The 13812-nt window shown below is 58.3% G+C and overlaps 2 protein-coding genes and 1 long non-coding RNA gene across 3 annotated transcripts in view; 2 read left to right on the top strand and 1 right to left on the bottom strand.

The window, feature by feature from the left end:
• B3GNT8 (UDP-GlcNAc:betaGal beta-1,3-N-acetylglucosaminyltransferase 8) overlaps positions 1–1038 on the top strand; it is a 3603-nt gene extending 2565 nt beyond the window's left edge. The window contains 1 exon segment of the mRNA XM_027767033.1: positions 19–1038. Within this exon segment, the coding sequence (XP_027622834.1) occupies positions 19–800 (782 nt within the window). The 3' untranslated portion in view covers positions 801–1038.
• The window catches only part of LOC114005472 (uncharacterized), an 8724-nt gene extending 2710 nt beyond the window's left edge, over positions 1–6014 (top strand). Inside the window, exon 2 of the long non-coding RNA XR_003547325.1 lies at positions 5483–6014. This is a non-coding gene — a long non-coding RNA (uncharacterized LOC114005472). The remainder of the gene's footprint in view (positions 1–5482) is intronic.
• BCKDHA (branched chain keto acid dehydrogenase E1 subunit alpha) overlaps positions 1383–13812 on the bottom strand; it is a gene marked incomplete at its 5' end in the record, with an annotated part of 26611 nt that continues 14181 nt past the window's right edge. Inside the window, 8 exon segments of the mRNA XM_006165286.2 lie at positions 1383–1871; positions 2417–2588; positions 2785–2926; positions 3138–3344; positions 4873–5034; positions 9229–9337; positions 13050–13136; positions 13237–13413. Coding sequence (XP_006165348.2) covers positions 1701–1871; positions 2417–2588; positions 2785–2926; positions 3138–3344; positions 4873–5034; positions 9229–9337; positions 13050–13136; positions 13237–13413 — 1227 coding nt within the window.

Below are 13812 nucleotides of genomic sequence, written 5' to 3'. Positions count from 1 at the left end.
GTGGGGGTGGTGTTGGCGGAGTGGCTAGCTGCTCAGAGTCTGACGTCCCCTACCTGCTGTTGGCTGTCAAGTCAGAACCAGGACGCTTTGCCGAACGACAGGCGGTGAGGGAGACGTGGGGCAGTCCCACTCCTGGGGTCCGGCTGCTCTTCCTGTTGGGGTCCCCCGTGGGTGAGGGGGGGCCTGACTTAGGCTCACTGGTGGCCTGGGAGAGCCGTCGCTACAGTGACCTGCTGCTCTGGGACTTCCTCGATGTTCCCTTTAATCGGACCCTGAAAGACCTGCTGCTGCTGGCCTGGCTGGGCCATGACTGTCCTGATGTGAGTTTTGTGCTGCATGTTCAGGACGACGCCTTCGTGCACATCCCAGCCCTGCTGGATCACCTGCAGGCCCTGCCGCCCACCTGGGCCCGCAGCCTGTACCTGGGTGAGGTCTTCACTCAGGCCAAGCCCCTCCGGAAGCTTGGAGGACCCTTCTACGTACCCAGGTCTTTCTTCGAAGGTGGCTACCCAGCCTATGCAAGTGGGGGTGGCTACGTCATTGCGGGCCGCCTGGCACCCTGGCTGTTGCAAGCGGCAGCCCGTGTGGCACCCTTCCCCTTTGATGATGTCTACACTGGCCTTTGCTTCCGCGCTCTGGGCCTGGTGCCCCGGGCCCACCCAGGCTTCCTCACAGCCTGGCCAGCAGACCGCACCACCACCCCCTGCGCGCTCCGTGACCTACTACTGGTGCGGCCCCTCAGCCCTCAGCAAAGCATTGGGCTCTGGAAACGCCTGCAGGACCCACGGCTACGATGCTGAGGCTTACAGGGAACAGAGGGGAGGGGAGAAAGAAAAAGGACTGACCTGGCCTGGCTGGGCCTGCCCTTCCTCCTGCTCAGCCCCTCCCTCCAGACCTTGATGTGAGCAAGGAGGTCTCAGAACCTGGGCTGCCTGAGCTGCTTCTGGGCCCTTCCCAGCCAGGGGCCGGGTAGGCAGGATAAGGTAGTTGACTGTTTTTGTCTACTTTTTGCTTCTGAAAAATATCCATCCACTCTGAGGCCTGGAGTCATTTTGAGTCTCTGGGGCCCTGGAGTAGGTTTGGAGCAAAGTCCAGCCCACCCTGACCTTCACACTAGACACCCCCTTACTGGGTGGGGCTAGCCCTGGTCACTCTGCTAGACACCAGGCTTGCTCTGTTTTGTGGGAGAACAGTAGGCCCTCGCTGGAGAAGCCCCCCCCTTCCTGTCTGAGGCTGACTCTAGCTTGCGAAACTTTCCGGGGGAAGCAGATGTCCAACGGCTTGGCCTCATTTATCTAAAGCAGAGAAGCTGGAGGTGGTCCCAGTTCAGTTAGGCTGAAGTCTCCCCATTCCTCAGAACCCCAGGAACAAGACGGAGGTGGTACAGAGCCACACGGAGAGACACCGTTTATTCACTGTCTCTGCTGACCGGCTCTCACTGAGCAACTCCCAGAGGCTGACCTGCCACGCCCACCCCAGGTCCCAGAGAAGGCACGCAAATAGTGCCCCCAAAATCTACAGCCTGGAGGAGCAGGGACGGGAAGCAGAGCCGCACCCATACAGTCTCGGGCACTGCACTGGCCCGAGTGTTTTCGGGGAGCTGGCTGAGGGGGAGGTGGTGGTGTCCAGTCAGCTCTCCCTCTTCCCCTGAGAGCAGGGCTTCCCCTGAGGTGGTTGCAGGGGCACTGGGGCAACAGGCCTCACTTGTCGAAGTGGTCCAAGGGGTAGTGTTCCCCGTATGTCTGGAGGTGCCGGGCCAGGGACTCCTGCTGCTTGCGGAGCTGGGCGGGCATCTCCTGGTACACGTCCGAGAAGAGCAGGTTGGGGTTGGGCTTCGGCTTCCGCTCGGCCTGCTCAAAGGCCTCCATCACCTGTGGGAACAAGGGACAGTGGGCACCAGTTGGCCTCCCACCAGGCCCGCCTCCTGCCCCCACGGGACGGTGAGGGTCGCAGCTGGACAGCGGAGATAATCGTGTCCATGACAGTAAAAATAGCATATCACAAACTGCGGCACTCCATCCTCAGCTGGGACCAAGCTCCACACTGAGCGTGTGGGTCTGTCTAAGCCTCTCAATAGCCCTAAGCAGCAGGCAGCTTGGAGATGAGGAAACCGATGCAGAGAGCAGGAGGGGACCTGCCAGGCTGATGCAGCAGCTGGGCCAGGACACTCAGGCTCCCCACCCTGGCTGCGCTGCCTCGCTGACCCCTCACCAGGAGGCCGCATGCTGACTGAGAGGGCACAGGCCACATGGGAGAAGTCGTCTAATGGGTGGGTGCCACCAGCACACAATCTGCTGAGGACTGGCTTGGTGACACGGGGCAGGCAGCCTTGCTCCACGGGCCTGCCAAATCCCCAGCTCAGTGATCCCACAGCACAGCCCACCCTCACACCATGCCAGCCCACGCGGCCCCTCACCTTCTTGCGGGACTGCTTCCTCCAGGCCTTCTCCTGCTCCTCGTCCCACCAGCCGCGGCTCAGCAGGTAGTGCCTCAGCCGTGAGATGGGATGGTCCTGTTTGTCCCAGTAATTGACCTCGTCCACCGAGCGGTACGCCGAGCTGTCATCACTGGTGCTGTGGTGCCCGATCCTGCCCAGGGGGAGGGCCAGGGTCAGGCGGGCCTGCTGTGCGTCGGGAGGGAGGAAGGGAGCACACTAGGGGAGAAGGGGTGGGAGAGAACTAAGGCGAGACGGGGCGACGACATGGGGGTGAGGCCGCGGTCTGGGTACAGTGGCTGACAAGAGGAAGAGGCTAAGGTGCAGCAAGGCTGGGGTGACCCAGGCACCTGTAGGTCATGGCCTCGATGAGGAAGGGCTGGTTCTCCGCCACAGCGCGCCGCCGGGCCTCCTTCGTGGCGTTGTACACGGCGAACACGTCGTTGCCATCCACACGGATGGACATGATGCCATAGCCCGGGCCTCGTGCAGCTGCAGGGACAGAGGAGGCTGGTCTGGGGCTCAGATGAGGTGGGGTGGGCAGGGAGGGAGAGGAAGGAAAGCAAGCAGTCAAGGCAGGAGAGGGCCCACAACAGTGCTCTGTCCCTGGGTCCTGCACCCCACCTGGTACCAGACGCCATAGAGAAAGAGTGGGGGGAGCCACAGGGACAGGAGAGGGTCTCGAGCAGTGGAGGGTCCATACCAATGCCATCCCCACGGTACTGCTCCGAGGTAGGCGTGGAGATAGCATAGCCGTTGTTCCGGCAGAAGAAGATGATGGGGCACTCAAGCGTGGCAGCAAAGTTGAAGCCGGCGTGGGCATCCCCCTCGCTGGCTGCCCCCTCGCCAAAGTAACAGATGACGATCCTGTTGGTGTTGGCCCGCTTGGCCGCGTAGGCTGCCCCCACCGCTGCAGGGAGCCAGAGGGCGGTGAGCAGGAACACACACGCACACACAGCCACCTCACACGCGCACATAGCCACCTCACGCGCGCACAGCACACGGCCACCTCACACACACGCACAGCCATCTCACACGCACACACAACGCACGGCCACCTTACACGCATGTACAGCCACCTCACATGCAGCACAGCCACCTCACATGTGCACAGCGCACGGCCACCTGACGTGGGCACAGCCACCTCACATGCAACACAACCACCTCACACGCGCGCACAGCCACCCCACATGCATGCGCATAGCCACCTCGCATGCACACAGCCGCTTCACATGCGTGCAGTCACCCCACATGCGCACACATAGCACCTCACATGCGCGCAGTTACCCCACACGCACACACATAGCCACCTCACATGCGTGCACAGCCACCTCACACGCACCCCCAGCCCAGGGCTCTGCACTTAGGGCAGCTGTCACTGGCTCTGAGCTCCTTGTTCTGCCCAGAACCTGTTCACCCCCATCTTCTTCCTCTCACCCTACGGTGGCCTCCACCCTTCCACCTGTTCAGGCCAGAAACCAGCACTGTCTCCGACTCCGAACTCTGCCATCCCCCACGTCTACACCACCTTCACAACACAGCCCGTTCTGCCCCTTCTCACCACCCTGATCATGCCACCGTCACCTCCTGCCTGAGTCACTGGGCAACCTTCTCAGCCCTTGCAACCTGTTCCCACTCCCACCTGTCACCCACGGGCAGCCACAGACTCTAGAATGTGGCAGGCCTGGTTGCTCTGCAGAGGAGCCTCCCACTGTAGGGCTCCCAATCCACTCTGGGTAAAAGGCAAGGTCCCTACAAAAAGTAAAGGCCACAGGACCATCAACCTGCACAATCTGTACCCTCCCTGGCCCTCTTGTCCTCCAACCACTCCCACCCCGCCCATTCCACACCTGTCCGCCCACCCCCACTCCTCAAACATTAACAGGCACCAGCCAGGAAATGCCACGTGGCTCCTGCCCTCACCTGTAGTGAAATGTAGGTAAACGTCATGGTCAGTGATGTCCCCACCTCACCCCGCCCAGCCCTCATCACACTCCCTCCCTCCCTCAGCTGTACTGCCCCATAGGCCTCACCACCCAGTGCACTCCACCTGGTTTGCTACACCGTGTCAGCACCAGGAGGGCTGACGTCCTGCCTCTCCTTCGCTGCACCGAGTGGCACCCAGAGCACAGCAGGGCACCACGTGTTTGCTGGGTGAGTGATTCCGTGGACACCCAGATGCAAGGCTGGGCCAGGCCCTGCCTTTTGGAAACCCTACCCACCCACAGCAACACCACCACCTCCCACCTGAGAGGCTCGCACTGCTACTCGCACCTAAAAGAACCTGTGAGTGGAGATGGGCGCCTTCCTGCCTCGTGGGCACACAGCTGAGGCCTGCAGCACCGCAAAGCCATGCATCTCGGACACCCTGGGCTGAGAGCCCTCACCTGGGCTGACCCCCCAACCAGACCACAGGCCCCGAGGGTCTGCGTCCTCACCCTGAGGGATCTGAGTGGCCAGTGGAGAGGAGATGGTGACAAAGTGGCGCTCTTTGCAGCCGTAGTGGACAGGCATCTGGCGCCCCTTGCCCAGGTCGTTCACGTTGCCATAGCACTGAGCCATGAAGAGTTCCAGGGGGTAGTCACGGTACATCAGCACACCTGGGTGGGAAGGAGGCAGCGGAGCACCTGCTCAGACCAGCCCTGTGCTTTCCGGGGACACACCCTGGCCATCTGGGGCCACAGCTGCTCTGGCTGCATTAGGGTCCTGGACTGAGCAGGGAGGTGAATACAGATGCTGTGGGGACCAGACAGGTGCTACATGCATGTGACGGGCTGGGCAGGCCAGGGTGGGAGGCCGGTGTCAAGAGGGAGGCTGTTCAGACCAACTGGCCACTGTCTAGGGAAGCCAGTCATTCTGGCTTTTCAAAAGACATCAATGACCTAGCCTTCCTCTTCTTAAATGTTTTCGACTAAGTCAGTTATTAAAAAAAAATTTAAAATAATCATTATGAACTAAGGGCCCTGAATTCACAACCGTACACTAGAGAGGAATAGCCTAACCTGTTTGCAGTGGTAAATTCCTTTCTTTGAACAAAACTACTTGCAGATGACCCCTTACCATCAAAGGGAACCGCCCAGGTAAAGGCAGCCCTGTCTGCTAAGTCAGAAGATAGAGGTTGTTCGTGACTGTCTCCACCCCACCTGCAGAGGATGACAACCCTCACAGCCACCCGAGGGGCAGCGCTGTCCAGCGGATGCAGAGGGGACTGCAGGAGCAGCCGTCAGTGCATGCTCTCCGAGCCCGCTGGCTGCAGGACCCTTCCCTCAGAGGAGTGTGTAACACGGATCCTGGTTCCCAGCAGCCACACTGCGCGAGGGCCACGCCTTCCCTGAACAACCCCAAACCTGGAAATGGTGCTGAGCACTCTTCATCCACTACCTCGATCAACCCTCGTACCAACCCTGCGAAGCGGACGGGATTATTCCCCTGGCTTACAGATGAGGAAAGCGAGGAAGGGTGTGCTCCTGTAACTGACGCCACATCCTACAACTACCAGTCAGGGTTGGCGTAAGGACACTCACACAGCTCAAGACTGAGCCTGAGTAAGGGAGCGGGGAAGGGGTATTCTGTTCATCAGCTAACGGGGAGCTGGGGGTCAGGGGGCACCACAAGACAGCAACATGAACAGCTCAGCGCTGCCTGGAAAATCAGCTTTGCAGTTACACCCTGCTTGGAATTTCCATTAAGGCTGGGGCATTCAGCATCACTTCAGCACTCAGCCTTTTTTTTTTTTTTTTGGAGAGGTTTTCACTATAGGGTGCGTGCGCTCGCCAGACAGACAAGAGACAGAAAGTGAGAAATCACCCCCCAGGGAGGATGGCCACGCCGCAATCCCTTCTCCTCCATTCTCCTCTTGGGATCTTGGGCACGCACGCACACGTGCCCGACATGAGTTTTAAGCCACCGGGTCCAGGATGCGAACAGCGGTCGACTACGTGGGAGTCCAGCGACATAGCCATTACGCTAACTGCTGGTCCCCAGCATTCACCTTTAGTACAAGTGTACTGGTACTTTTTGCCACACCCTTTTGAATGGAAAACGCAATCACATAAAATGTGGCCGTGCTGTATATAAAAACAGGGAGAACAGGAGGTGCTCTGGTTGAGGAGGGGAAGGGGGGCCTGTGGAAAGACAGAGGTGGTCCAAGGTCCTGCCACAAGACTTTGGAATTGGGCTTCCCAAAGTGGTCGTGGGGCTACCCAAATGCACACTACTGACTGGGCAGGGACAGGGGAAGCACGTGTTTAAAATACAGACTTAGGGGCCAGCAGGTGACATGGTGGTTAAAGCACTGAATCCCACGTAGCCAAGTCTGCACTTCGAGTCCTAGAACAGCGGCTTGAAAAACACACCAACCCAAATTCCGACAAGAGGAAGAGATGGAAGAGAAGAGATCGCAGGGTGAGTCCACTCCATTAAGAGGGTAGGGTGCTTTTTCCCTCTCCCTTTCTCTCTGTCTCTCTAGAGAGCACATGTGCCTCATGGGTAAAAAAAAACTTAGCCAAACTCAGAGGCAAGCACCTGGGAGGTGAACTACAGGTTTAAGGCCAGCCTGAGCTACCTAGAGAGACCCTATCTCTAGACAGAAAACGGGCTCATGGGCCCAACACTCTGGTGGCACCACCTTGCCCCAGGACACTGCAGGCCCATGGGACTGCTGCTCCAGCAACATACCTCGGGCAGAGAGGGCAGCCTGCCACCTCCTAACAGGCCCTTCACAGAATGTCACTCCCCGCTGTGCCAGTGGGGACTCCACATACAACCCCGGCTTTACCCCCTGGGAGGGCAGCTCAGATGGTGACCAGCAAGGCTATCCCAGAGTCAAACGGCCTTGGGGAGGACCCCATGCCACTGTTCAGGAGACTGGGGCAGGGCTTGGGCCCCACAACCTCACCTCTCTGCCCAGGGCTTATTACCTGGCTTTTACAGGTAATAGCAATGCCTGCCTCACGTGGCTGGGGGGAGCTGCACTCACTCCAGTGGACCCTCACTCTGAGGCGACCGACGCGGTGGGGCACTCAGAACAGTGCCCTGGCCCTTGAGAAGACCACACTTGTCCCTCCTTCACAGATGAGAGACAGCGCCGTCATGGCACATGAGTGGCCTGCACTTCAGGCCAGGGCCTGACTGCCCCACCTCCTTGCCCTGCACCACACTGCCTCCCCACAAGCCGTCTGAGCTGCCCAGGCCAGAGCTTTCTGCCAACCCTGGGTGCTGGACAGTCACTCCTGCAACTCGTCTGTCTCCTCTGCTTCCCATAAGCCTCACTCACTTCTGCTCGGAGTCCTCCCAAAAGAGACCCCTTCAGCAAAGCAGGCCATCAGGGATCAGCAAGGCTGGTGGGCCTGGCTGGCTGCCAGTGTCCAGACGGAGCATCACAGGGTGCCTGCCCTCGCAGAGCAGTGGGCGGGGGCCCTGGCCCACGGAGGGGAGCAGATGCTCTGCATGTAAGAATGGAAGGTCCCCCATAAGGAGCTCCACAGGGTGGGGTCCCTGTCATAGCAGCCTCTGATTCTGAGCGCACCCAGGGCTAGGCACCATATTGAGAGTTTTGTGTCAACAGCCCTAGACTCCCCTCCACAGCTGGCCCCTTAGAAATGAGCACAGGTAAGGAAGCTGCCCAAAGTCACACAGTGTCTGAGGGGAAAGGCCAAGATCTGCCCCTGGCATGATAAGTGACCCAACAAGGTGACGCCCTTGCCAGGCCCCACACCAACACCTGCTGCGTGCCCCACTCACTGCTCCTGGGCCCTCGCCTTCACCCCCAGGCACTCGAGAAGGCCCATCGGTTTTCTTCGTTCCCGTACTTTGACCCTCCCTTCCTTTCACTCATGATCCGGGACCTGCCAGGCGGGTGGGTCCTGCATGGTGCCCAGGCCTGTGGATGCCCTCCCACCTGTTCCTGCTCCCTGAAGGACTTGATGCCTGAAAGGAGACCAGGAGCGCCTGCACGAAGCGGAGGGGCATCTGTGGCACACACCACACCACAGCTGAGCCCAACCTCACTGCGTCTCCCCCGCAGCCTCTCGGCGTCAGAATCCCTGTTTCAGAAATGAGAAACTGGAGCTCAGAGAATGGAAGTGACTTGCCAACATCAGACAACTGGTGACCAGTGGGTAAACATACAGGCTCTTGGGCCAGACGGTGGCACAGCAGTGGAGCAATGCTGACCCACATGGAAGGTCCTTAGTTCGTGTCCCTAGGTGCTTGTGCACTTGTGCCTACAGATCCCAGCTGGCTGGGGCTGAGGGTGAACACGGTATGGAGACCCTGTTGGGGGTACCTACTTCTCTCATGGAAAAACTTTTAAAAAAATTTTTTTTTGGAGAGATCTTTGCTATACGGCGTGTGCACTCACTGGAGAACAGAGAAAGAGACAGAAAAAGGGAAATCACCCCTTCAGGGGAGATGGCCACACCACAATCCATTCTTCTCCATTCTCCTTTCAGAATCTTAGGCACACATGCACACGTGCCCAGCATGGGTTTTAGGTTGCTGGGTCCAGGACTCAAACCACAGTTGACTACATGGGAGTCCAACAATGTAACCGTTAAGCCATCTGGTAGTCCCTAAAAATTTTTTTAAAAATGAGTACTGACCTTTTAACAACTATACTTCCTGAATTTCAAAAGAATAGTTGGCCCCTTACAAAGTCCTGACCCTGGTTTGTCTCCTTCTTGCTCAGAAAGTTCTTCCTTCAGCCCCTCAGACCTTTCTGAAATGATGTTGCTTCTGCATTAAAATGTGCAACTAGATGGGGACCACAGGGCCAAACCACGGGGCAGACGTACCTGCCTCCCGGTACTGGCCGAACACCAAGTCCGTGTTGTCCAGGGCGGCTGCGCTCCCCACATGCGTGCCCTCCTCGCCATAGTTGGTCATGTAGAAGGAGATCCGGCCCTGGGGGGAGGGCGGCACGGAGGCCAGGGTTTGGTTACACTGGGCAGTGATGGAAGAGCATCTACATCCCGCCCAATTTTTGATGACTCCACTAATCAACAGTCTTCCCAAAGGCCAGCCCTAGGCCAGGCCTCACTGAGGCCCTACCTTTACGGAGAAACTGCCAGATTAGTTAGTGCCAGTGAGCAAGCCTCCGTGCCCAAAGGTGGCACCCCCAGACCATGGAAGGGTGTCAGAGAGAATGGCCTGCACTGAGCAAGGTGGTGGTGGTGGTGGGGGGGAGGGTTCCAGGCAGAGGGAAGAATAAAGGCCATGAGGCCAGAGGGGCTAGGCCACAGAGGAGGAAGAGAGAAATGGCACCCAGACGATGCAGTAATAACAATACATCTGGACATAGCGCTGAGAACAATGCTAACCACTGAAGGCTCGCAGCAAGGGAGCCATGTGGTCAGACTTGCATCCCAGAAATCTCTGGCTGCTATGTGAAAACGGACGGAGGAGGCAGGGCTAACTGCAGTGGGCTAGGAGAGAGGGCGTGGTGGCCTGACCAAGCAGCAGTGGCAGGCAGGGAGAGGAGCAGATAGTCTTAAGAACCTGAGTCAGTGGTGCTTGGAGTGGCAGACCCTGCCGGGAGGCCACACCTAACCCAGGCCACACCTATGTTCTCTCAAAACCCCAAGCCCAAAGCCTGCTTGAAAAGTCGCACACTCAGGTTCCAGCTTCTGCGAGGCTGCACGACAGTGTTACTAGACTTCGGCGGAAATCTGCTTTTGCTATCTGGATAAAAGCGACTACTGAGGCTGGCACCACCCTGCCTCCAACCCTTCTTCCTGCCTTGCGTAGCCATGAGCTTGGGCCTGGGGCAACCATCCTGTGATCATGAGGCAATAAGCAGAGGACAAAAGCCAGCTCACCAACAACAGGGAAACAGAGAGAGGAAGGGCCTGGGGCTGAGGCACTACCGAGCACGTTCTAAGGACATTCCTAGAGACGGAGGGAACGAGGTGAGGGAGTTGGGGGGAGGAGACGCTGGCTTCCAGTCTGACATGGGGTGGATGGTGGTGCCATTGGCTGAGAAACCCACGGGGTAGGAACAGGCATGGGTCTGGGAGGAAGATGCCAAGGTCAAGTTTGGACAGGCTGAGTTTGCTGGGGAGCATCTAGGGTGAAAGGCCAAGGAGATCTGGGAGTCCAAGACATCTGGCTGGAAACATGGGGGACCTCTGGCGTAAGATGAGGTGAGATCACCCCGGACTGCATGTGAAGTGACACAGCAAGCCCAGGGTGGCATCCTGAGTGACACCCCCAGCCCACCACCCTTGGGCTCGGCAGGGCACTCCTCTATGTGTTCCACAGGCCTGCTTTCCAGCCGCTATGGGGGCAACTGAAGAGTAAGTGCCTTCTCCTAAGCAGGGAGCTAATTAAAAGTTAATTAACCTTCCAGTGCCAAGTGAGTGGGCGGCTGCTGGTACACAGCGCCTGGCAGGGCTGGAGGTTAGCAGAGAGAAGCCTGAGGGCTTGGCCCACCTGGGGTCCCATCTCTGCTAACAGCTCTCCCCCACCACAGGCAGCAGGATTTTAAACTGCATATCTCCACGCCTCCTGCAGCTAGACGTGACCACCGAGTTGTAAGCAGACGTCACACCTGGCCTTCCGCCTGCCTTCTACCTCACAGGGGGACCTTGAGGAAGGCAGAAGCCCAGGCTATGGGCAGGTCAGAACAATGAAAGGAGGGGGCATCTAGTGACGCTGTGATACCAGCAGACCAGCCCCATGCCACCTGTCTCCAAACTTCTTGTATCCAAGAGGAGAAAGCTATAATCTGCTAGGGTTTGGGGTTTTGGGGGGTGGGGAGGGGCACTTACAGCCTAACACAATCCTAACAGATATAGACAGGCCCGGGACGAAAGAGATGATGGTGATGAGGGCTTCCTCTGTGCCAGTCAGTGGGCGAGGGACCTTACGTGCTGGGTCTCGCACGATTCCCACCCCGATCCTGTAGGGTAGATTCTACTACTAGCCCTCTCCCCTCTGGCTTTTAGTGTTGCTGTATTTAGTTTTGCTACAAGGCATGCGTGCTTGCTGGAGAGAGAGAGAGAGAGAAGTAGAAAGAGAGAACGTGAGAAAGCACCTCTCAGGCCTGGTGGTCATGCCCCAATCCCTTTTCTCCATTTTCTTCTCAGGATCTTGGGCACACACACGTGCCTGGTGTTTGCAAAGCCGCTAGGTTGGGCACTCGAACTGCAGTCGGCCATGTGGGATCCAGCCGCCTTAACCACTCCATCAGCTGGCCCTGACCCCTTTTTGAATAGTCAAAAAATTAAGGCAAACAACGAAGCATCACCTGCCCAAAGCCACAGCAGTAACGGAACCCAGAGCCACTATGTACACAGCCAAGCAGGGGCAGGGAGGAGCCCAGGCACGCAGGAGTGGTGGCCGGCACCGAGGCTGCAGAGAGGGGAGTAGAGAGTGCTGAGGCCACAGGGGAAAGACGACCTAGGCAGGAAGGGCTGGACTTGATCCTGTGGGGGACAGGAGCAGGGCAAGTTTCTGGGCAGGGTGAAGACACTGCCCGGACTTGGGGAAGCCAGGTGGAGCGTTCTGGTGAGCGGGGAAGTCTAGGAGCAGGCTGCCCCCGCACCTGCTCTGCAGTCCTCCAGGCAGGGGCTCATGCTTGAGTTTCAGCGGGACCCCGAGTGCTAGCTACAGTGCCGACTCCCAGGACTGCCCTGCAGAGGTGGTGGGCACCTGAGGGCCAGGGGGGTTTCTAATGGGACCTCCCCCACCCACCGTCCTGCATTCAGCCTATGTGGGCAGGGCAGATGGGCATGGGCCTGGCCCCCAGTCAGTGAGTGGTTCAGGGTGGGGGTCTGTGACCAAAGCGTGGTTAATTCGCTTCAGCCCAGGCCTTTGGCTGGCACGTTAGGGACCATTCTGTTTCTACTGCGAGGCCGGCAGGGCCCTGATATGTAACAATGCTGACGGTCATCCAGTGCTGCTTAAACACCTGTCTCACCGTCCCTAAGGCTGGTGCATGCGCTGCCATCAGTCCTCATGACAACCTCATGAGGTAGGTAGCAGTGAAACCAAGCTGAAGCACCAAGAGGTTAGGCAGCCTTCTCAGGGCTCAGAGCTAGAAAGGGGCGAGTCAGGCCCTGCACCCTCAGCCCTTTCCCTCGGCCAGCTCTCCACGAGCCTGCAGCTGCCAGGTACCACTGCTGCCTCAAAGCCCAGGAAGCCAAGGCAAAGAAGAACAGAAGAGACACACAGAGCCTTGGGGATCCAGCTGGGCCTGAAAGCAGGGCCCCCTGGACTTGCAGTTAATTGAGCCAATAAATTCCCTCTGTTGACAGTGGTCTGAGTGGGTCTCTGGTCCATGATGCTAGGACTCTGTGGGCCACAGCACATGTGGCATGGGCCCAGCACAGTCCCCAGGGCGCTGCTGGGAACACTGTAGGTCCATCATTTCTCAGAGGAAGGGCCATCGGGCCTTCCCAGCCCTTTCCTGCACTGGTGTTTTTAGTCTTCGGGTCCATCCTTCCACCTCTGGGCAGAACCTGTCCCACACTCATCCTTTAGAGCCCCAAGAGAAGTCCATGAACTCTAACAATCTCAGAAAAAGATCCCTCCTCTCTCCTTGGGAGCTGTCCTTTGGTCTGAACATGGGCGGGGGGACCTCGGGTGACCCTCCCCAGCACCTGTCCCCACACACCTGCCGCTGGGACTCGTAGAGGATGCGGTCCATGGTGTTGAGCAGCGTCATGCTCTTGTAGAACTTCAGGACCTTCTCCTGCGGCAGCTGCAGACAGAGACACAGGCAGATGGGGAAGCTGGGGCCAGGGTGGCATGGACAGGGGTCTGGGTATCAGGGCACGAGACAATGGGAGGCAGCCTCACACCTGTGGATCCTCACTGGGATTGATGATCTGGCCCTGCCGGTCCATGACACGGTAGATGGGGATCCCAGAGATGACATTGGGCTGGATGAATTCAAGCTTGTCTATAAACTCCGCCGAGGCCCCTGGGAACTGGGGTTTGTCATCCAGAGAGGAGAACTGCTGCTGCCTGTGGGGATGCTGGGAAAAGAGACAGCAGGGGGATGCCACATCAGGAGTGGCACCAGGCTTCTAGCTGGCTCCAGTCCTCAGCCGACGTGCTGGGATTCCAGGGCCTGACTCATAGGGTCTGACCCCAGCTCCACTGCTTTCTCACCTACCACCTTGAGCAAGTTACTACAACTTCTGTGGCTTGAGTTCATCATCTATAAAACTGGGACGAAAACAACTTTTATTCCACAGGGCTGTTGTAAAGGCCAGTGACTCAATAAAATGGCAGGCAGCTCAGGAACGGGTAGTGGTTACCCTTCTCATTTCCAAAGGGCCACGGCCTTCATCCTGGCATTCAGTGCCCACTCCTCTCCATCTCCCATTTCTGCCACTGTCACCTGTACCCTCACACAGTGCCCCCTCGGCAGC

The sequence above is a fragment of the Tupaia chinensis genome, unplaced genomic scaffold, assembly GCF_000334495.1.
Source record: "Tupaia chinensis unplaced genomic scaffold, TupChi_1.0 Scaffold143861_1, whole genome shotgun sequence".
Taxonomy (NCBI): Eukaryota; Metazoa; Chordata; class Mammalia; order Scandentia; family Tupaiidae; genus Tupaia; species Tupaia belangeri.
Note: the sequence above shows the minus strand (reverse complement) of the source record. Positions and strands in the feature narration are given on the sequence as shown.